Source organism: Mastacembelus armatus, chromosome 6 (genome assembly GCF_900324485.2).
Source record: "Mastacembelus armatus chromosome 6, fMasArm1.2, whole genome shotgun sequence".
Lineage (NCBI taxonomy): Eukaryota > Metazoa > Chordata > Actinopteri > Synbranchiformes > Mastacembelidae > Mastacembelus > Mastacembelus armatus.
In genome coordinates this window covers 24585475-24607343 of record NC_046638.1, presented here as the reverse complement: position 1 = coordinate 24607343, position 21869 = coordinate 24585475, and the positions used below count along the sequence as shown (strand labels likewise).

Genomic DNA, 21869 nt, shown 5'->3' with positions numbered 1-21869 from the left:
ATTCATTTCGGGGTCTGTATCTATTAGAATGAGTGATGCTTTTAAAGCTACGATGCTTTAGCTGTTTGAGTGCTGAGTACATGGCAGGAAAAACATGGTGACAGTGGTGATTCTAGTCAGTGCATTTAAAGTGACAGGCAGGGAGCGCTCAAATGAAAAGAACATGATGGTATCACATCTGGTGATTGCCTGTTGCCTTCAATATTACATAATATTGTTGACTGGCAAACATGTGGAGCAGGATCTAAACAATTTAACAACATCAAAGTCCTTAATGATAAACTGTGATTTTTTTAGACAGTTGTTTGATTGTTGCCTTGTGCCAGTTACCTGCAGTTACAGTGGGTACGGAAAGTATTCAGACCCCTTTAAATTTTTCACTCTTTGTGTCATTTCAGCCATTTGCCAAAATCAAAAAAGTTCATTTTATTTCTCATTAATGTACACTCAGCACCCCATCTTGACAGAAAAAACCAGAAATGTAGAAATTTTTGCAAATTTATTAAAAAAGAAAAACTGAAATATCACATGGTCATAAGTATTCAGACCCTTTGCAGTGACACTCATATTTAACTCACATGCTGTCCATTTCTTCTGATCCTCCTTGAGATGGTTCTGCTCCTTCATTGGAGTCCAGCTGTGTTTAATTAAACTGATTGGACTTGATTAGGAAAGGCACACACCTGTCTATATAAGACCTTACAGCTCACAGTGCATGTCAGAGCAAATGAGAATCATGAGGTTGAAGGAACTGCCCAAGGAGCTCAGAGACAGAATTGTGGCAAGGCACAGATCTGGCCAAGGTTACAAAAGAATTTCTGCAGCACTCAAGGTTCCTAAGAGAACAGAGACCTCCATAATCCTCAAATGGAAAAAGTTTGGGACGACCAGAACTCTTCCTAGACCTGGCCGTCCAGCCAAACTGAGCAGTCGTGGGAGAAGAGCCTTGGTGAGCGAGGTAAAGAAGAACCCAAAGATCACTGTGGCTGAGCTCCAGAGATGCAGTAGGGAGATGGGAGAAAGTTCCACAAAGTCAACTATCACTGCAGCCCTCCACCAGTCGGGGCTTTATGGCAGAGGGGCCCGACGGAAGCCTCTCCTCAGTGCAAGACACATGAAAGCCTGCATAGAGTTTGCCAAAAAAACACATGAGGACTCCCAGACTATGAGAAATAAGATTCTCTGGTCTGATGAGACCAAGATTGAACTTTTTGGCGTTAATTCTAAGCGGTATGTGTGGAGAAAACCAGGCACTGCTCATCACCTGCCCAATACAATCCCTACAGTGAAACATGGTGGTGGGAGCATCATGTTGTGGGGGTGTTTTTCAGCTGCAGGGACAGGACGACTGGTTGCAATTGAAGGAAAGATGAATGCGGCCAAGTACAGAGATATCCTGGAAGAAAACCTCTTCCAGAGTGCTCAGGACCTCAGACTGGGCCGAAGGTTCACCTTTCAACAGGACAATGACCCTAAGCACACTGCTAAAATAACAAAGGAGTGGCTTCGGAACAGCTCTGTGTCCGTTCTTGACTGGCCCAGCCAGAGCCCTGACCTAAACCCAATTGAGCATCTCTGGAGAGACCTGAAAATGGCTGTCCACCAACGTTCACCATCCATCCTGACAGAACTGCAGAGGATCTGCAAGGAAGAATGGCAGAGGATCCCCAAATCCAGGTGTGAAAAACTTGTTGCATCATTCCCAAGAAGACACATGGCTGTACTAGCTCAAAAGGGTGCTTCTACTCAATACTGAGCACAGGGTCTGAATACTTTATGACCATGTGATATTTCAGTTTTTCTTTTTTAATAAATTTGCAAAAATTTCTACATTTCTGTTTTTTTCTGTCAAGATGGGGTGCTGAGTGTACATTAATGAGAAATAAAATGAACTTTTTTGATTTTGGCAAATGGCTGCAATGACACAAAGAGTGAAAAATTTAAAGGGGTCTGAATACTTTCTGTACCCACTGTATTTATTCTTCTCACATCACAGCATGTACTGAGCTATAGTGGTGATTGTTTGTGGCTTAGTAAGTATGTACATGTTAGGACATCTAATTTTATTTGTATAGCACCTTTTGTACAACTTAATGCAATTCAAATGGCACACAATATGTAAAAAGATCTATTTCAAACCAATGTGAGACTACTGCACAAGACAATACATAAAATATATATTGATGTATATATATGATTGATATATAATATATATCAATATATATATATATAAAATAAAATACAACTTACATGGGAATAAAATATTTAAATTATTTAGCCTCATTTGAGGTGAGGTAGATATAAGCAATCCAAAACTACTTAAAGGATTTCCGGCTCATGTACAAGCCCACAGCACAACGACAGCCCATATCCCCAGATGGAGATCGTGCTGATGAATGTGTGTGTGTGTGTGTGTGTGGTGTGTGTGTGCATGTGTGTTTGTTGGCAATCAAGCCAAATCTGGCGATTTCCAAAGAAAAACTGTAGCGATTCTGCTGCTCACACATCATGCATAACGTAACCCTTCCACACACCCACACACCACTTGCTCTCCATCCTTCCCACACATTTCACTCACGCTTCCACATACTAAATAGGATTTTATCGACTGTGTGTCGTGAGTAAATTTGCATGTGAGTGTGAGAAGCATGTGTCTGTTAAACATTTTATTTAAGTCCTTCCTCTAATGACTGTCACTGTTGGTGAATTATCTGTCTTATGGCAGAAGGGTTTTCTAGGTGAGGTTTTTTTAAATACTGTGATACCTTCTTGTCTTTCTCTTAATGTTTGTTAAACCCCACATTATACTGAATGCTGTAAAGCAACTCACAAAAAGGAGTGTACATTTTAATACCCTGGGGATCTATGACCTTTTAAGGAAGGATTTTAAGTTCTACCGTGTTGGGTCAGTTGTTGCATAAAGATCCTTTATAAGGACTATTTCTATGTATGTGGCTTGAGTGGGAAGGAGAAAAGAAATAAGCCAGAGTTTTTGATTAGTCTGACAGTGGCACAGGATAAGACATCTGCTCTGTAGAAAAACTCTTGTGGGAAAAATAGCAGAATAAGTGAAGGAAAAAGAGCAAGGTTACAAAGACCTAAGAGGTGCTTTGTGCCTGTGAGTGTGTACTTCCTATTACATACATCTCCAGTAAATATTCTGTGAACTCAAATGTACCCAGCCTTTAATTCAGGCCAAAGATGACTGTCTAGACAGTGTATGCACAGTGGCAGACATGCTGCACGCTGAGAAAAGGAGTCTGATGTGACTTCCTGACTGATAGTCTGGCAGTTCTGGAGGTGAGTCTATACAGATGGAGCAAAAAGAAAGAATTAAGGCAAAAGGGCCATTTTAATGATAATGTAAATGTAATGTATTGCTGTCTACTGGGGATGAGTCGCTTAACTATGTTTGGTCCTACTTTGACAGAGCTGAAGGATGGATAATGGGTAAAATGGGAGTTAGATGACCTGTCAGTGTTTCATCCCATCACTAAAGAATAAGCCCATTCATCAGGCATAAACAAACATCATAAAGGGAGCTATATGTATTCTCAGTGATGACTTGGTTTGCATCTGCGCACAGGCTTCAGTGAATCAGTGTCTGTGCATTGAATATTTATGGAACAATACAAGAAAGGCATGTTCAGTCAGTCCATACAGGAAACACTGAAGGTGAAATGTGTGACACTGCTGTCATGGCTGTGCACACTCACCATGACCAAGCCTGACCATGACCATCACCACTTGACAAATATGCCTGCGGTCGCTGAGAAGATTTGCCATACGTCAACAGTAACGTTAAACCTTTAGGTCTGATCACAGGTGACGCCGAGACAATAAATCGGCCTGTCCCCTTTAATTTCAATTTCCGTGCGTGATATATATTGTGATCACCTGTCAGATGCGGCGCCTGCGCACTGGACTAGGAGGCGGAGTGGATTTTGATCGCTCTCTATCTGCTGCCCTGTGCCCTCCATCCCTCGGCGATCAGACAGACGCGACACGAGATATTCGAGGAGTTTGGGACGACGATGGGGAGACAGATCTGCCGCTGGTGAAGGTACAATTGCCGTCGGTTTCACCGGGATACCGCGCTTCAGTGTTTGACATTGTGACCGTGGAGGTTGAAAGATGCTTGGCTGTAGGGTGGGTGGAGATGAGCTGGAGACACGGAGCGGATAACAGATGGTATTTCAGGAGAAGCCACTGATGACAGGGCTTTTCCCCTCGTTGATTTAAACTAGTTAAATCAAAGCAGTACAATATACTGACTCATCCGAGACCGCTGGTCAAGGGCACACAAACAAGTATAATGTGTTTTTGGTTGGATCTGCCCTCAGCAGTGCGCTCCGAGCTGTCAGCACCTCGCAGTTTCTGTGGACCAACATTTTGTCGTGTGTGAATATTGGAGCGTTTTGCGTCCTGCTTTTCCAACACGACAAACGACAAACATCCACTTATTCTAACGAGTCCTGCCGCTGGGCTAAGCGCAGCACGTTAAAATCAGTCGTCATGTATATGGAAACAGCTGTTTGTCACAAAGCTGCACTGCCCTTGGTGTGTAAGTATTAGGATTCACTCCCACTGCACGATTTCACGGCCCCTACCCGGATGTGCCTGCAGTTTGTCGAGAGCGCGTTAGATTTTCTGTGTTTACTCGTCTTGCTGCTGTGAAACATGCTCTGCGTGAGATTTTCACGGGAAGCCCAAGGATGTGACTCGCAGAGAAAGTCGCATTCTGTCTCTCACGGTGGAAGGAATAGTAATCCGGACCTTTGAAACCACCTTGACTGCTCATTTCAATCGGGCTTGTAGCAGCTCAGTGGCAGCAGCCTCCTGTGCTGTGTTTCTTACTGAAAGGTCTCTGTATGGGCTCTGACCCTCTCCATGGTCCTGAACGCAGAGTAAATCAAAGCCTGAGCCATTAATGATTTTCTCTCTAAAGATGATTGATGATTGATAAATTATATTTATGAAGAGCTCTGGTGTGTCACATGTGAAACCCTGTTTTAAAATAAGCCGCTGACATTATATAACACACTGATGCTCTCAAAAGTGGAGATATTAGAAATGATCTGATTACAGCTTTGTCTTAATATGTATCATGGTGATCTAGTTTTTTTGTTTGCCAGACCACACATTGGTCCAGACAGAACTGAAAATGTGCTATACAAATTCCCACACTTACTTTGAGTGTCCTACCCTTTGTCGTTTTCCTGCCATCTTACAATCGCCCTCTCTCTCATGCATTTAGGAAGTGTGATGTAGATGCTGAGCCAGAGGAGAGTCCAGGCAGCAGCAGCAGCAGCAGCAGCAGCAGCAGCAGCAGCAGCAGCAGGGATGTAGATGCCCTCTCCACAGCTCCAACCCCAGCCCTCCCCCAGGCCTCTGTAAGAGAGCCAGGACAGAGAGGAGAAAACTCCTGCTCTGACTCTGACAGTCCTGTAGATTCCAGCTCCTGCGAGGAGGACGAGGAGGAAGAGCAAGACAGGGAAGAAGACCCCAGTATGTTCTCTTCCAAATTTCTGAGTGGGGCTAACCCCCTCAATGTTGTGTCCTCTGCAGTGAATAGGTTTGGTTTATTTGGAGATGATGGGGAGGGAGGCAAAAGTCAGAAAGCACCTCCTCAGCAGCCAGGTGCAGGCCCTGGCAAAGCACAGCAGCAGGGACCCCAAAAGCCAGGCCAGGACCCCCCTATGCAAAAAAGCCAGACTTCTCCTAAACAAGGATCACCACAGCTGCAGGGCAACGGACAGGCTAGACCCCAAAACAAGCCTGATGGACAACAAATCGGTCCAAAGTCAGGGACACAACCTGAAAGTGAGCTTAAAGGAGAGGCACAAAAACATCAGGGCCCACAACAGCAAGATTCACCTAAGACTGGAGCTCAACAACAGACTCTGTCTAAGACTGCAGCACACGCAGGATCTCCAAATGCATCGTCTCAACAACAGGTGCCATTCAAGACAGGGATACAACAAGGGCCTGATAAAATTGCTGCAAAGCAACAAGAACCTGCAAAGAGTGGGTTGCAAGAGTCCACAAAGGTTGGGCCACAAAGAACTGGCTCACAGCAAGGGTCACCTAATGTAGGGCAGCAACAACAGGGGTCACCATCTTCTTCGCCAGCAACAACCAAAGCTGGATCCCAGTCAAAAGCAGGAGCTAAGTCCTTATGCCCAGTGTGCAACACGACAGAACTGAACATACACACCAAGGACCCACCCCCAAACCATAAAACCTGTACACAGTGTAAAACTGAAGTGTGCAGCTTGTGTGGTTTCAGCCCACCAGACTCAGATGTAAGTAGTCGATTAGCATTTTGCTTTTTTATCACAGCTTTTATATTTTCTTATGTTCATTCAGTTTTTTTTTACCGTGTCGACATTTCATGTCTGTCTATAATACAGACAAGAATATCATGCAGTACATTTCATACCCTTTGCTACTAACGTAATATGGTTTGCTCTGACAATTAAAATGTTTTTGTGATTCAGTGCACTCATAGTGCAGTGTTAACTGATTCATGCATAATGAGCCAGACAATAATATTACACAAAAACTCCAGCATGTGAATATGAATAAAAATTCTAATATAATAAAATCTTGCGCATGTTGTCAGTTACTGTTTTTACCTGATTTCAGTGTCTCTTTAATGAACTATATATATTCTATATATATCCTATCTGTTTACATGATTATTATTTCATCTTTGACAAAATGTATGTGTTTTTCATTTTTTAGGGGTGTGAGTGGCTTTGTCTTACCTGCCAGATACAGAGAGCGCAAAGAGCTTCTGAAGCACCAGGACCTCCAATGAAAAAATCCATGCCCAACAACAAAGTTTCTGCTGCTCAAAGTCAGACAGCATCTCCAGCTGCACCTGTCAAAAAAGAGATATCAGCACCAGACTCACCTCAGAAAATGCAGACTGCATTAGAAAAATTACCAGCCAAAGGGGAAACTGCGAACCTGAAAAGTCAAAAACAGACCAGCCCGGCACCTATTCAGACACCTGAGTCCCAGAGAATATCAAGATCTCAAAAACAAGACCAGACTAGTGAAACTGGACCAAAGCAAAGCAGTGCTGCCCCAGCTCCTCAGCAGGAGTCAGGCGGCTTATTTGGCTTTGGTAGTGCTAAAACTGAAGCTGCAAAGCCTGACGAGTCAGTAACTGGGAAGATGTTTGGTTTTGGTTCCTCCATTTTCAGCTCTGCATCTACCTTGATTGCATCAGCTGTTCATGATGAGCCCAAAACCATACCACCCGTTTCTCCCAAAATGCAGTGTCCAAAGGAGACCAAACCACCTTCTGCCCAAAAGTCAGAACAAGACAAAAAACAAGAGCGACCCCAGCAACCAAAGGCCCAAGCAGCAGGACAGGGCAAGGTGGACAAAGCTCCATCACAGTCTCAAAAAGCAGGAGCGGCCTCCCACACTTCTTCTAAACCAGGCCAGTCCACTTGTCCAATCTGTAAGGTTGTCCTGAACGTGAGTTCGAAGAATCCTCCCAACTACAATAACTGCACTGAATGCAAAAGCACTGTCTGCACACAGTGCGGATTCAACCCCATGCCAAATGTTACAGAGGTAAGACAATAACGATTGTCTATTGAATGAACTAATAAATGAAGGATTAGGGACAGGAATGAAGGGAAAATTAATTTGTACTCTATAATTTTACAATTTTGGAGTAAATTACTTTTGTTTCCTGAATGATAAGTTTAGTCCTAGAGAAGCTGCCACTTGTTTCATTCAGGGTTGTTTCATTACTGCCTTAGTGTCTCCAAAGTGCTCATTACTTAGATACAGTACTGTAACATGTTCATGATACTTGTAAATGAAGCTGTTTGAAACTATTACATTCCCTGGGTCTGAGAGTTTTTTCCCAAGTGGTAGGTCTCATTTAAATGAATACATGACACAGCAACATTCATTTTTGAGTTACAGGCTTGAAGTCCAGTTTATTACAGAGGCGAAATAAAAATATTTTTTCTGATGAAATAGGGTGAACAAATACCAAACAGATATAAAACTGCATCCAAACGGAAGTGATGTTTGTTTGCCTCACATGCCCATAACCACATACAGGGTAAATGGCATCTACCGGGCTATCTGAAGCACAAAGGACCTGACACTTGACTCTGTAACTCAATGCACAGCTAGTAGGATAGCTTGCCAAGGACACACACTAGGGCTACATGATATTGTGATACTGCTGAAACTAATGGCTGAAACAGTGGTGAACCAAGGTCAGATGGAGAGATCATTCTGTGCATTTTGCACTCTGAGAAAGTGGATGTTGTGTCATTACTGTCACTTGGTTTTATAATTTGTAAGTTAAACAAGTACTATAGATAGACAAATAGATAGATAGATAGATAGATAGATACTTTATTCTATTTTATTTCTGTAGGGGGTGTTTATCATGTCATGAGCTGATGTTAACATTTGTGATAGTAGCATTAGTTTATTCAATTAAAATTAAACACCGTTAATATGTATCATAAACAGTGGATGGTGTGAAATGCACAATCAAGATGATGTGTGGTGTAAGCTCTGTGGTGTATTTTGTCACGTCATACAGTTTATTGATAAACGTAATCAGTCCTAATACTTGGAGCTACCCAGACCCACCTCCAAATAAATTGCTGTAGCCATGTACTGAGTCTTTTCATATGCATTAAGCACTACTGCCACTCAATTCCCTGTATGTTTTGTTCTTTTTATTTAAGAGCTGTCATTATGATTTGTCAACATGTATATGTTTCTTCCTTCTATTTTTTAAGGGAAAGGAGTGGCTTTGTCTAAACTGCCAAGTGAAACAGGCTGCTAGGGAAACTGAACCTCAGAAAGGCACAACTTTGGCCAGTTCTTCCTTCAAAAACACCACTCCTTCACAGCCTGCACCACAAAAGACTTCTGCACCAGGATCTCCTCAGAGGAAATCATCTACACCAGCAGCACAACCTCCCAAGGCTGAAGCTGCTGACAAGAGTCATAAACAGTCCAGCTCAGGTCCTGTTCAGAAAACACCTCAGGAGAGTAGGAAGACAGGTCCTCCAGACCAGACAAGCCAAATTGCACAAAAGCAGAGGAATGCCACTGCAGCTACTCAGCAAGATACAGGAGACTTTTTTGGTTTTGGTGGTCCTAAGACTCACAACGATACTGCAAAGACTGCAGAGTCAGTAACTGGCAAGATGTTTGGTTTTGGTTCCTCCATCTTCAGTTCTGCCTCCACTCTGATTTCCTCAGCTGTTCAAGATGAGCCCAAGACTACACTAGTTTCTCCTAAGATGCCTGCTCCAAAGGATTCCAAATCCCCCACTGTCAAGAAACCAGAAGAGAAGAAAGTAGACCAACCCCAGCAAGCCAAGGCCTCCCCATTGGTACAGCCCAAAGTGGATAAACGTCCATCAGATCTGTCAAAGCAAACGTCAGCTTCTCCAGTAATTTCTAAAGCAGGTCATTCTACCTGTCCACTCTGCAAACTGGAGCTTCATTTGGGCTCTAAAGATCCTCCCAACTACAGCACTTGTACAGAGTGCAAGAACACTGTCTGTAACCAGTGTGGATTTAATCCCATGCCAAATGTTAAAGAGGTAAAAAGAGTCCTATGATTTCTCTAATAGTGATTACCCTATGTTGCTTTTCTATCAGTAATGTGATGCATGTGTATTTCATTGTCTAACAACACTAATATTACTTTCACTTATTGATTGTTTACTTTAGGTGAAGGAGTGGTTATGTCTCAACTGTCAGATGCAGAGAGCACTAGGAGCAGCTGAGCCTCCGGGGACCCCCATGATGAAACTACAAGCCTCACCAAATAAAGTCGCTGTACCTGCCAATGCCCTAAAGAAAGACACACATCTAGATCAACCTCAGAAGAAAGACCCTCCACCTGCTGAGTCGAACATAAAGGAGACCTCTGTAACAGGCTCCCCTCAGAGGAAACCACCAGCCCAAGCAGAGCAGCCTACAAAGACTGAGGTTAGGCAAGGACCAGAAGGTCAGAAAGTAGCGAGCCCAGTTCCTGGTCAGAAAACTCAACAGGAGGGCTGGAAAACAGGTCCTCAGAAACCATCAGACCAGACAAGTCAAGCTGGACATAAGCAGAGTAATGCTACCTCAGCTACACAAGAGGATACTGGAGGCTTTTTTGGTTTTGGTAGTCCTAAAGCTCATCATGATACTGTAAAGCCTGCTGAATCACTGGGTGGAAAGATGTTTGGCTTTGGTTCTTCCATCTTTAGTTCTACATCCACTTTAATAAACTCAGCTGTTCAAGATGAATCCAAAAAGACACCACCAGTTTCTCCTAAGATGCCTGCAGCAAAGGCAACCAAATCACCTCCTACTCAGAAACAAGAGCAGGAGAAGAAACTGGAGCAAGTCCAACAGAACAAGACCTCTCCATTGATACATGCCAAAGTAGAAAAGGCTTCTTTAGAGGCTTCCTCCGTATGTGTTTCCAAGGCAGAACAATCTACCTGTCCCCTCTGTAAGGCAGAACTAAATGTTGGCTCCAACAAACCTCCTAACTACAGGAGCTGCACTGAATGCAAGAACACTGTCTGTAACCAATGTGGATTTAATCCAATGCCAAATATGTCAGAGGTAATAAAAGCAAATATTCTTTGAACTGCAACAAAATGCAACATTACAAACTATGACAGTCTATAATTCAACAGGGATACACAATAGAATGTATTAAATGTACAGTATATTTTGATGATTTTTCATATTTTTATTTGACATATTTTCTTTTTGCAGGTGAAAGAATGGTTATGTCTCAATTGTCAGATGCGTCGAGCTCTTAGTGCATCTGAACTCACAGGACCAACTATGAAACCTCACAGTGCAGCTAACAAAAGTACTCCATCTACTGTCAATCAGAAGACAACAGCTCCTGATCAGATAGATATGTATAAAAAGGAATTAGCCAAAATTGATACACCTCCAGATGCAGAGAGTCGAATGCCTGATATAGTGTCACAGTCAGCTAAACCTGCTAAAGAACCTGAAAGTGACACACAGGTTAACACAACTCCTGGTGAGGTAACTTCCTTGGAAATCCCAGGGGTATCAGGTTCTCAGAAACCAGGAGACCAGACAAGTAAACCTGTGCTAAAACAAAGTACACAGCAGGAATCAGGAAATCTGTTTGGCTTGAGTGGTCAAAAAATAGGTCCTGATACCTCAAAAACAACAGAGTCCATGACTGGAAAGATGTTTGGCTTTGGTTCCTCCATTTTCAGCTCAGCATCGACTTTCATATCATCTGCAGCTCAGGAAGAATCAAGTACTACGCCACCAGGCTCTTGTGAAATGTCTGCCCCAACACAAGTCTCTGACAAGATGTCTCCTGTACCCAAGATTTCTCCAAAGAGTACACCAACAGTTTCTCCCAAAATGTTGCCAGCAAGAGAGCCAAAAACCCTTGTTCAGAAGACAGATCTGGAGAAGAAACCAGAGGAATCCAATCAGAGCAAAGACTTCAAAGCTCCATCACAGCCACCAAAGGCAGTCTCTCAAACACCTGCCAATGCAGGCCGGACCACCTGTCCACTGTGTAAGGTTGAGCTTAACGTTGGCTCAAAGGACCCTCCAAACCACAACACCTGCACTGAGTGCAACACCACTGTCTGCAGCGAATGTGGGTTTAACCCCATGCCTACAGGAGAGGTAAGTGAAGGAATGCATATTCATCCAACACAAAAGAAATAAATTCTCTATATCTTGCATATTGAAAGCACATCTAAATTAATATTTTTATTAAAGTGTAATGTTTATGTAATTAACTGAACTGTAGTACAGTTTTGATCTATTCCTCTAAATGTTCAGATTGATCACTGTCAATCCCAATTCTAAAGCAACACATGACTGGATGTCTGCTGTATTTAGGTAAAAGACTGGCTCTGTCTTAACTGTCAGATGAAAAGAGCAGATGGAGAATTTGAGCCCCCAGGACATCCTACAGTGAAGTCCCAAACATTACCAAGTAAAAATCCTTCACCTGCTGAATCCCATTTGAAGGACTCTTCTAGTCCCACTACACCTCAAAAGGACAGTCCAGACCTTGATGTAAAAAGGAAGGAGGCATTAGAACCAGTTTCACCACAGAGGAAACAGTCTATACCCTCAGTACAGTCTGGCAAACCTGAAACTACTACTGCACCAAAGAAACAGGCCAACTCAGCACCTGATCATAAAACATTACCAGAAAGACAGAAGACAGGACCAGAGAAGCCCCCAGATCAGGCAAACCAGCCTAGACGTAAACAGAGTAATGCCGCAGCAGCAACACGGCAAGAGTCAGGAGGCCTCTTTGGCTTTGGTGGTCCTAAATCTCCACCTGATGCTGCAAAGCCTTCAGAGACAGTGACTGGGAAGATGTTTGGCTTCAGTTCCTCTATCTTCAGTTCAGCATCTGCATTGATAACCTCAGCTGTTCAGGACCAGCCCAAGACTATGCCACCAGTTTCCCCTAAGATGTCCCCTGCAAAAGAGCTCAAGTCCTCTGCTGTCCAGAAGGCATCCCAGCAGACCAAGACATCTCAATCAGGACTGCCCAAAGGGGCCAACACCCCATTGGAGACCCCAAAGGCTGCAACAGCCTCCTACGTAGCTGTCAAACCAGGCCAGTCTATTTGTCCTCTCTGTAAGACAGAACTCAACATGGGTTCGAAGGAACTACCCAACTACAAAAACTGCACTGAATGCACGAACATTGTCTGTAGCCAGTGTGGATTTAACCCCATGCCCCATGAAACAACGGTAAGACTACAGAAAACAAGGTTTTATTTCAATTTTATTTCACTGCTGAGAGACTGTAAGAGTTACATCATATGTAGTGTTTTAAGTGCCTCTTGATGGCTTTTCATTGTGTTAAAAATATTTCAATTTTAAACCTTGAGCTCCCCGTTTCCCCTTGTTTTCTTATCTTTATATATGCTGAAAAAACTAAAAAAAAAAAAAAACACTGGTTGGTTACATGGTGTATTGTGATTCGGTGCTATACAAATAAAATTGAATTGAATTACATCAATATAAAATAAAGAGTAATTATCATATAATAATAATCAGACTACCTCACATATTTATTTTTCAGGTGAAGGAGTGGTTATGTCTCACCTGTCAGATGCAACGTGCTCTAGGAGAAACACAACCACCGACGGTTATGTTTGTCAACTGTCAGACACCTACAAAACCCCAAAAGAGAGACATCATCCCAGCTGAATGTGAAACGTCATCAGCACCACCTCACATGACACTGTCTGTAACAGTACAGCCAGCTACAGCTCAGAAACAGGCCAGCCCAGCTCCTTCTCAGGAAAAACCACAGGAGCCCCAGAAAACATCAGATCTTAAGAAAACACAAGACCAGCCGAAGCAATGTGAACATAGGCAGAGTAATGCCACAGCAGTGGCACAACAAGGTGGTGGTAAAAGTCAACCTGATGCTGCAAAGCCTGCAGAGACAATGACTGGGAAGATGTTTGGCTTTGGTTCTTCCGTATTCATTTCTGCATCCACTTTGATTACTTCGGCTGTTCAGGACCAGCCCAAGACTACTCCACCAGTTTCTCCCAAGATATCCCCAGCAAAAGAGATAAAATCCCCTGTTACCCAGAAGAAAGAACAAACAAAGCCAGAAAAACCACAGCAGACCAAGACCCCCCCTTCATTACAGGCCAAAGTGGACAAAGCTCCATCAGAACCTTCAAAAGCTGCAGCACCCACCCAAGCCACTATTAAACCAGGCCAGTCCACCTGTCCACTCTGTAAGGGTCAACTCAACATGGGCTCTAAGGATCCACCCAACCACAATACCTGCACTGAATGTAAGAACACTTTCTGCAACCAGTGTGGATTCAACCCAAGGCCAAATGTGTCAGAAGTAAGTGAAATTAATTGTTTATATTCCATATATTTTCTATGGTGTTCACTTAATACTGAAATATATTGTGTCTTTCTAAAAACTGAAGATGTGCTGTACTTTTAAATAAAACATTGGCAATACATTACAGTAGTTTCTTCTTTGTGCTGTGCTTTACGTTTATCATACAAATTCTTTTTAACACACACACTCACTCAAAATATGGTTTTCCCACAGACTGAGTGGTTGTGCCTGACTTGTCAGATGCAAAGAGCTCTCAGAGCAACTGAGTCAGTAGAGCCTCCACTGATGAAACCCCAGGTATCATCCAACAAATTGTCTACATCTGCAGCTGCCCAACAAGACGCCACTGACAATCAAACTAAAGACATTATTTCCACTCATAAAGCAGAAGTGGCAGACAAAAATCAGAAGGATATTCCAACACCAGGTGTACCACAAAAGGAAAAGGAATCCAAACTTCTGCTTCAAGTGGATATTACACAAACATCAACCACCAATTCACTGCCTGAAAAGGAGACCACAGCTTCAGTTTCTGCTGCAACAAAAGAGGTGAAAACTGGTTCACCACCTACCAAGGGGGTTCTGACCCCTACAGTAGGTCCCACTAAAGAGACGACAGCTCTAGTTTCAGATATGAATAAATCAATGCCTGCTCAAGTGCCCCTTGCCAGTGGGGATATTGAAACTTCTCTCCAGAAGGAAAAAGCTCCCATTCCACCAGGTTCACCTGCAACCAAAGAAGGAGCATTAAAGACACAGCATACAGCTAAAATAGTTCAGAAACCAGCTGATCAACTAATCAAACCTTTTGATAAAGTACAGTCCCAGCCAGGCCTTAAGCAAGTATCAAACATTTCTAAAACACCACTTCCTCCTTCTGAAGAACAGCCACAAAGTAAAGATTCTGGAGGGTTTTTCAGCTTTAGCAGTCCCAAATCTCAGCGTGCTGCCTCAATAACCACTGAAGCAGTAACAGGGAAGATGTTGGGATTTGGTTCCTCCCTTTTCAGCTCAGCATCCACTTTGATAACATCTGCAGTTCAGGAGGAATCCCGTACAACACCACCAAGTTCTCGCAAAATGTCTGCCCCAGCACAAGTCTCTGACAAGATGTCACCATCTCCAAAGTCCAGTCCACAAGTGTCTCCAAAGATGACTTCAGCGAAGGAGACCAAAATGACTCCTTCTCACAAACCAGATATGGAAAAACTACCAGACCAATTGCAAGAAGCCAAGGCTCCCCCATCAGGAGAGACCAAAGTGGACAAAGGTCCACCAGAGGTCCTTCAAACTGCTACCCAAGTGGCTCAGTTTACCTGTCCACTTTGTAAGGCAGAACTCAACATGGGATCTAAGGATCCACCCAACTACAACACCTGCACTGAATGTCAAACCACTGTCTGCAACAGATGTGGATTTAGTCCTATGTTAACTGTAGCTGAGGTAATAAAACAGCTTCCATAATTTCCTAATTCCAGTATGCCAGTATTTTTGGTCAGTAGCTAATTTAATAGATTCAATCAGATCTTTTACTTTTGTTTAGACTTTTAAAATAAAGTACAAGAGTTAAAAAATGTTTTCTTTTAGTTTATTGGAACATTGTTAGTTTCTCTTCAGTCTCACAGTTAAACAATGTTATGGGAAATATACAATAGATCAAACTAGCAACTGGAGAAATTGTTTTTAACGAAGGCACTGAATGCTTATCATTTATTTATGTATTTATTTATTTACAGTTGAAGGAATGGCTTTGTCTCAACTGTCAGATGAAGAGAGCACTTGGAGCTTCTGAACCTCCAGGTCTTCCTATGATAAAACCCCAAGCATCACCAAGCAAAGATGTCCACGGTTCCAAACAAAAACAAGAAACCCCAATGTCAGATTCTCTGGAAGACATTCCTAAACAAGGTGCATTCAAAAAAGAGCTTGGTGATGTTGTCACAACCAAGGAAATTGAAGCGCCAGATCCAAGTGAACCAACACAGAAAATCGGCCCTGCAGCTGCTTTATTGCCAGACAAAACTCAGGCTAATGTTTTTTCACAAAAACCATCTGAAGAGACATCCAAAGGACAACCTGGTGTATCCCAAAAGCAGCCAGCAAAAGCTCCAACTTCTACTAAATCTGCTCCTCCCCCAGTTACAGTGGCAGGAAATCCACTTCCACAAGAGCCTCAAAAACCTGGAACCTCTCCTGACAAATCTTTACCAGCACCAAACAAGCCTGCGAAACAGGAGTCAGGAGACTTCTTTGGTTTTGGTGGCCCAAAAACACAGCCTACTACAACAAAGCCTGCAGAATCAGTGACAGGAAAAATGTTTGGTTTTGGGTCATCTTTCCTAAGCTCTGCATCCACTTTGATAACCTCAGCTATCCAGGACGAGTCCAAACCTACACCACCAACTCCACGTAAGTTGTCCACTATAGGCCATGTCTCTCCTAAAACTACACCTCCTGCCTCTCCTAAAACTTTACCTGCAAAGGAGATCAAACCATCTGTTGTCCAGAAAACTGGGGAGAAGAAAGCTGAGAAACAACAGCAGGAAAAGGCTTCTTCAGCAGTGCCCCCCAAGGTAGCAGCAGACAGCCAAGGTGCCCTAGGAGCATCAGACCAGTCCATCTGCCCACTATGTAAGGTCAAACTCAACATGGACTCCAAAGACCCTCCAAACTACAACACCTGCACTGAATGCAAGACTACTGTTTGCAACCAATGTGGATTTAATCTAATGCCAAATGTAGCAGAGGTAAATCACTGTCAGTACAGTAAATATTTAACTTAACCATCTATAGTTTATACAGCAGGAATATTCTCTCCATCTTATTTGTAACTAGACGCAATACCCACATTGATAAAGAGACAAGACAATTTTTACAATATTAGTAGTTTATTAAAAAATTAATTATTATTAAATAAATATATGTAAGTGGTTGAATTCCCACAAATTGAATTAAATTACAAAATTTTCCCTGTAAAATATTTGGTTTGCCTATTTTTTTCTTTATTCAGGTAAAGGAATGGCTTTGTCTAAACTGCCAGATGCACAGAGCCCTAGGAGCATCAGAGCCTACTGGACCTCCTGGACCTCAGCCATCCCAGGGAAATGTGTTTGCACCTTCTGGCACTGAGAAGATGGATATGCTGACATCAGTCAAGAAAGAGAAGCCTACAGAATCTACAGCTGTCAGAAATGAGGTCACACAAGCATTTCCCCACAAAAAAGAACCACCCAAACCTGAGGCCCCATTACCAACTGGTGTACAAACGGATGCATCACCGCAAGATTCTATGGAAAAGACACAGATCCATTCAGGGCCTGAACAACAACAGGTCCAGGATTTGTCTGGTCAGCAGCAGCCTGCTGGAACAACTGCACAAGTACAGCTTTCTCAAACCACAAAGCCAGAAGTCAAAGCCAGCCTTGCCAAACAAGAAACTGGTAAACCATCACAACAACCCTCAAAATCTGTGACCTATCCTGCTAAAACTGCACCACCACCCGCTCAGACCACTAAACAGGAGTCAGGAGGCTTTTTTGGCTTTGGTGGTCCTAAAACACAACCTGCTGCTGCAAAATCTGCTGAGTCAGTGACCGGGAAGATGTTTGGTTTTGGATCATCTTTCCTAAGCTCTGCATCCACTTTGATAACCTCAGCTGTCCAGGACGAGCCTAAAACTACACCCCCTACTCCCCGTAAAATGTCCACTACCGGCCCTGTCTCTCTTAAAGCTACACCTCCAGTTTCTCCTAACATGCCCCACACAAAAAAGACCAAACCAATTGCCACTCAGAAGTCAGAGCTTCCTCAAACGGCCAAGGCTGCTCCATCAGCACAGGCCAAAGTAGAGAAAGCGCCAGCAGAGCCTCTAAAAGTGACGCAAGTTACTCCGAAAGCAAGTCTGTTCACTTGTCCACTCTGCAAGGTTCAGCTCAACATGGGCTCCAAAGATCCTCCCAATTACAACACCTGCACCGAATGCAAGAGCACTATCTGCAATCTTTGTGGATTCAACCCGATGCCTCATAAAGCAGTAGTAAGTGCAATAAATACTTTTGGGTGTAATTTTCACAACACGTTTATTTTTTAGTTTTAGATTCGGTCCTTTTTTATCAAATGAGTAGCCTTATGTTCAACTAATAGACATGATTATTATAACTGTTTTACTGGACTGTGAAATGGACACCAGTGTTCAGTATTCATATCTGATTCTGTGTAGAAAAACAGTAAAAACTAGTAGGAGCACTTCAAAATGTAGGTTACCTTATTTTCTACAGGTATTTCACATTTCAACACCACTCACAGCTTATGTATAGGAACATGTACAATGTAAATACATCAGTAAAAACGTATCAGTCAGAATCAAACATACAAGGCAGAAAGCATACGATAGAAATTATTTTTATACAAAAAGTTTGGAGAGCCAGTGTTGGAGATCGGAACGATGAGGCATACAAATTCAAAATTAATGAACTGGTAAATTTTTAACAAAAAGCTGACGATGAGCTGTCATGTGGGACATTGGCTGATAGACAGTTTTTTATTTTATATAATAGAACACAATACAGCAAATTTGATTTTCTTGAATATGAATATGAATTGCAAGTGTTGTGGAATAACAACGATGCCACAACAGAAAAAAGTAGTTTAAAATTAGTTTCTGCTTGAATTAGTTTTCAGACTGAGACTTGGAACCACAATCGTAATGCATTTAATTCATCTATTTTAATTAATGGCCTACACTGAGAGATTTCAAGCAAAACTATAAACAAATGCAGGCTGGCTGTTAGCTGACTGTTGTGGCTGTCCCTCCACTTGAGTGACCCAAGTTATTACATAACAGTTGATGAGAAGAGTGGCGCTCAGGCCAGAAAATGTATTAAAGTGATTGAAAGTTGTGCAACAGCATTAGTGAGATGGGATCTGCTGCCCTATCAGGCCTGGGACAGGGAATCTCTATCTCCCATGAGATCTGAGGGCAAAGTCCTCTGATATGCCAATAAGCAGAGATGAAAAGTATTAAGTCCAGCACAACATGGTGCAGTACATTAGAGCAGCAGACATTTCCTTTCAGCCCATCTGCAAGATCATGTGTCTGTGCCTTTACATACCCTAATTCTTACGTGCTCCAATATTTTCTACTCTACATCTCTGTTTTTGGCTAAACAACTTACACATACTTGTGGGTTTCTGAGAACCAGTAATAACAGTCAATACCCCAGATCATTTTTTCTGTCACACACAATTAGAATGATTTGGTGAAAACATTTAAGTCCTTTTTGTTTTTATCTTATATCCATTCATTCAGTTAGGGACAGGACACAGTGCTGGAATATGTAAAGTGTGGGTATTCAGTAATTTAATCGTGCTATGTCGACAATGTTCGAGATATTCAAATAAGGTCATGTCATATTCATATACATGAATTTATCAAATGTCATGTTTTCTTTGTTTTTGCAATAGTGATCTCCTGTAGTCTTTCCAGTTGTTTGTACAAGACTGAGGATAACATCCTTCATTCTGTTGACAGTAAACCACAAAATTCATTTCAGCAGTGACTGACAGACTGAGAGAATTTGAGCATTATATTTTTTTAGTTTTCCCAGAGACAGATTACCACAGGCTAAGCCCAAATTGCAGAGTATTAAGGAGAAGTAATAATGAAAGAGATGTGCCTCTTATGTAATTGACACTTGCCTTGTTTTTCATGGACACCTGACAGGGGGAAGCGCCTCAGAGTTTGCAGGGGGTAAGGGGCATGTATGGATGATTGCTGCTGTGTGTACAACATAGATTCATTCCTCTTAATAGCCGAGGAAACCAGAAATAGCTTAGCCTTAACACAAGTGGCAGGGATGAGCCACTGCATGTATTAAACGGCCTGCTTTACCCTAATGGGGCTGTGTCTGCCACCTCTCCGTCATGAACGTGTGGCTCTACGCTCGAAGGGTATAAATATGAAAGGACTTGTAAGGTTCAAAAACAGAGATGGCCGCTTTAGGCAAAGTGATGCCTAGTAGAAAGTCTGCCCATTTTTCCTTTTGATTGTTCTGCTTTAGCTGATACCATCAAAAGCCCTAGAGTGACTGTTGTCTGATAAGTAGGACACACGTGTGCTGTGCTTTGCTAGCTAAAGCTTTACTTGTACAGAGGAGGCATTATGAATGATAGCTCCTCAATTACTGTTTATGTTGCTATGTGGGTCTTTCGTGTGATCTTTTTTGTATGGTCTCCCAGTTTTGCTGTAAATCAGTTTCTCATGAGATGCAAACAAAGGTAACAGCAAACATTTTGCAAAGCTTCCATGACAAACTTATCCATGACAGGATAGTCTTTTAATATTTCCTAGAGTGTTTGTTATCTGTACACATACTGAATCATGCTATAAGGTGTTTTATGCTTTAGGGTAGATAAACACAGATCACTGGCCGTACATTACGGAGGAGACACCCCCTAATGTATTTAGTGACAGTTTATAAATAGTCACTTTGGGGAAAGACCAAGCACAAACAAACAAACAGTTTTTTTTCACAGCCTCCTTTATAAGGTACATCGAGACTAGTATTTGATACTACATTAAAACAATCAGTTAATGAAAACATTAATGTATTAATCATTTCTACTGAAATCAGTAATTTTTTAGTACAAATTATTATACTATTCTATTTGCTTCTGACAGGGTATAATGTGTTTGATGTGTGATGAAATTATTTTGAAGGGTGTGACAGTAAAACCCATCAAGCTGCAATGATTTCCCTGAATAAGAGAAAAGGATCCTATGTTCCTATTTTAATAGACACAGTGGCTTTAACAGACGACAACAGCCCAATATTTTCAATATAGGACATAAAAAAAAGGCAGAGCCCAAAGTCTCACAGTCCCTTTGCCTTCTGTTTATGCCACACCCTTTCACTTCTTCGCCCAATTGCACCCTGCCATCAAAGAGAAGTTTGCTAACGTGCCATTTGTCAGATTCAAAAAATCAGCGGGGTGCATTTTCTTGCCTTTAGACTGATGCACTCTACTTATTACAGATTAGTAGGTCGGTGTTCTCTATTATCAGAGGGTTTGATTTATGAGGACTTCTGCTTTGTGGGGCGTGCTGAAAGCCAAGTGTGTTAGCTATCTACAGATGTGCCAAAAGCATCTGCCAGAAAATCAATAATAAGCTAACCAGCTCCAGCATTAACAGCAGAGAAGGACTGAAATAGCGATATTGCCCACACCTCAAAAGGCCAACCCTTCCATCTAGTTATGATGAAATGTCAATTCCAAGACCATTTTGCACGCACACCCACTGGTGCCTTATCAGACATGCTTGCATGACCTATAGAACCCAAACGGTCATGTTTTGGGGATGTTTAGACATATGACCACTTGGTTAGGGTTATAGAAATATCAGGTTTTAGGTTAAAATGCCTAAGTTTGCAGGACCTTTGTTATTATATGTACAATAATAAGCATGCGGGTAAGGTTGACAATTTACAGTATCTTTGCTGAACTACAAATCTGTCATACATACACAGTGGACAAGATTTATTCTTTGGTTGAACATTGGTATGTAGGATATGAATCCCAATAAACATATTTGTGTAATTTAAATAAAAATATTAAGGTATTTAACAGTCTGGAGTTTGAAGGTAATCTGTCCCAGATGTAAACAGGCTCTTAGCTAAAGTGCAACATCTTTTGCTGTGTATAAAGTGAACTGGGAAAGTCTTTGCACAGCTCAGCAGATCCAGCCTAATGCCACATGCCTGTGTATCAAGAGCATCATTTCTTGACTACTGTCATTGTGAAGGTCTGGTAATTCAGCTCACAGGCTAATCATGGGCAGCAGCCTCTCCCACAGCTCTCTGCTTGGGGCTGCTGCTCTTTACTCAAGAAGCAGATTTAATTAGACAAAAGGATGATGGCGACTTTCCAAACCCCGTGGCTCTGATGCATGTCTCTGAGA

General features: G+C 42.2%; 1 protein-coding gene across 1 annotated transcript in view; it reads left to right on the top strand.

Annotated features, from left to right (window-relative positions):
* The first annotated feature begins 5510 nt into the window (after window positions 1-5510).
* Window positions 5511-21869, top strand: part of pclob (piccolo presynaptic cytomatrix protein b) — a 52992-nt gene continuing 36633 nt past the window's right edge. Inside the window, exons 1-10 of the mRNA XM_026311242.1 lie at window positions 5511-6305; window positions 6748-7593; window positions 8793-9608; window positions 9739-10626; window positions 10783-11694; window positions 11914-12786; window positions 13121-13909; window positions 14126-15355; window positions 15649-16659; window positions 16923-17948. Coding sequence (XP_026167027.1) covers window positions 5511-6305; window positions 6748-7593; window positions 8793-9608; window positions 9739-10626; window positions 10783-11694; window positions 11914-12786; window positions 13121-13909; window positions 14126-15355; window positions 15649-16659; window positions 16923-17948 — 9186 coding nt within the window. The remainder of the gene's footprint in view (window positions 6306-6747; window positions 7594-8792; window positions 9609-9738; window positions 10627-10782; window positions 11695-11913; window positions 12787-13120; window positions 13910-14125; window positions 15356-15648; window positions 16660-16922; window positions 17949-21869) is intronic.